The sequence below is a fragment of the Zea mays genome, chromosome 1, assembly GCF_902167145.1.
Source record: "Zea mays cultivar B73 chromosome 1, Zm-B73-REFERENCE-NAM-5.0, whole genome shotgun sequence".
Classification (NCBI taxonomy): Eukaryota; Viridiplantae; Streptophyta; class Magnoliopsida; order Poales; family Poaceae; genus Zea; species Zea mays.
Genome location: NC_050096.1, coordinates 57,838,892 through 57,840,755, shown reverse-complemented (window position 1 = coordinate 57,840,755; position 1,864 = coordinate 57,838,892). Strand labels below are relative to the sequence as shown.

At 54.6% G+C, this 1,864-nt stretch overlaps 1 protein-coding gene across 1 annotated transcript; it reads right to left on the bottom strand.

Moving 5' to 3' along the window:
- Positions 1-282: 282 nt before the first annotated feature.
- LOC103634716 (protein STRICTOSIDINE SYNTHASE-LIKE 10) lies at positions 283-1,305 on the bottom strand. The gene has a single exon (XM_008657302.2). The coding sequence runs from the start codon at positions 1,300-1,302 to the stop codon at positions 283-285; it is 1,020 nt and encodes a 339-aa protein (XP_008655524.1). The 5' UTR covers positions 1,303-1,305.
- Between the last annotated feature and the right edge of the window lie 559 nt (positions 1,306-1,864).

Below are 1,864 nucleotides of genomic sequence, written 5' to 3'. Positions count from 1 at the left end.
GTAGAGGCCATCAACTATTGAGACTATCTCTATTCTCTTTATTACACATCTGAGTATTACACTATAACACCATTATAAACATGTACTGAACAAGCCTTCGGCAAGTATAAAAATAACAGTATTTATTGAAATGGAATACAGTCTAACTAAAGCGTTCCTGTCTAATTTGAATACCAGGGTATTTCTTTCCAAATAAAATACTATCTAATACAGCAGTGTATAGTAATCTAAGGGTATTTCTTTCCAAATAAAATACTTTCTAATACAGTAGCGTATAGTAATCTAAACTAAGCCCACGTAGTCCAATTCTATAGATCCGAGCCAGAGCTGGCCGTCCTTCTCGGCGACGTCGCTCAGTGTCACGCCTTTCGCCGCCGTCAGCTCCTCCACCACCGCGCCGTCTACGGCGAGCCGGACACCAACTAGATGCTTTGCTGGAGGCGCCGTGGCGTCGAGGCGCGCCTTCTCCTGGTTGAGCGCTACCCAGTAGCCGCCCCTGGCGTCGCGCCTCACGTTATCAGGGTAGCCAGGCAGGTCGGCGAGGAGCTCGTACTGGCCGGCCTTGGGGCCTTTGAGCCAGTATCTGAACGCCTGGCACGGAACGGTGTGCGCCACCACCACATGAGTCCTGTCGTTGCTGACCGCCACGCCGTTGGGGTACGGCAGGTCGGCCTTGAGCACGGTGACTCGCTTCGTCCGCGCGTCGTACTTGAGCAGCCGCCCCGTCGCGTCGGCGTTCATCATGATCTCCGTGTTGAACCTGCGCGGGTAGATGGCGCTGCTGTCGGTGAAGTACACGTCGCCGGTGGCCTGGTCGACGTCGAGCCCGTTGACGAAGTGGAACGGCGCGTCGCCCGCTTGGGTCGCCAGCACCTGTGCCTCCTCGCCGCCGTTGGGCCCGACCTTCATGAGCCCCATGTACGCGTCGGCGATGTAGAGATCACCGGTCATGGCAAAGAACTGCAGCCCAAGGGGGCGGCCGCACATGCTCTCCGTCTGCTCCGACGGCACCACGGACGCTGTGCACAGAGGGATCTTCCGATAGTTTGCGCTGTGGGCGAACGTGGTCCAGCCGAGGGCGCTGCCGCCCCACTTGAGGACGCGGCCATCGGAGACGCCGGCGTAGGGGCCCTGGCCGCGGCGGTCGAAGGCGAGGCTCTCAGCGCCGATAACGCCGTCGGGAAGCGGTAGGTGAAAGCTCCAGAGCGTGGGCGTGGTCTTGATTGGCTCGGCGGCGCAGAACGACGTCGGGAGCAACAGCGCGAGGGCGACGGCGAGTAGAAGCGACGCCATGCGCCCCATCTCGATTACGTTGCGATGGAGCGAGCGAGCCATTGACAATTTTGCCATTATCATTTGTGGGCTTCGCCAGTATGCTATCGGACTCACAAATTATAGACACAGACGGTCTCACCAGTTATAAACACGGGATGGCATAATAACAGGCAGCCAAAATTGAGAGTGGCAAAATAGCAAATTTCTCCGAGCTGAACAAAACTTTCGACTTTGGTTTGATGAGACGGCGTGGCGTGGCGGTGCCTTTTTATAGACCCGTTGGAGTTGGACGCGACGCGGACTTGCGTGGCCGTATCGTACGTCGGTGTCTTGTGTTGCCTGCGCCCACCTCGACGCGGCATTTTTCTGTTTTGTTTTCGGAATTTTGCTAGTTTCGCTCTTTTTTTTATAACCGTGTGAGCAGCACCTAAACAGCCCAAGCAGTTATTCATGGAACCTATATATCTATACAATACAGTATTAATTTGTGTATTTAAGAAGCAACTAGGACTCGGTTGTGAGGTTGTTTCCCCAAACAGTGGATCACGAATTTTAGTACCGAAACAGTGCACAACAGGAAACTAGTTAA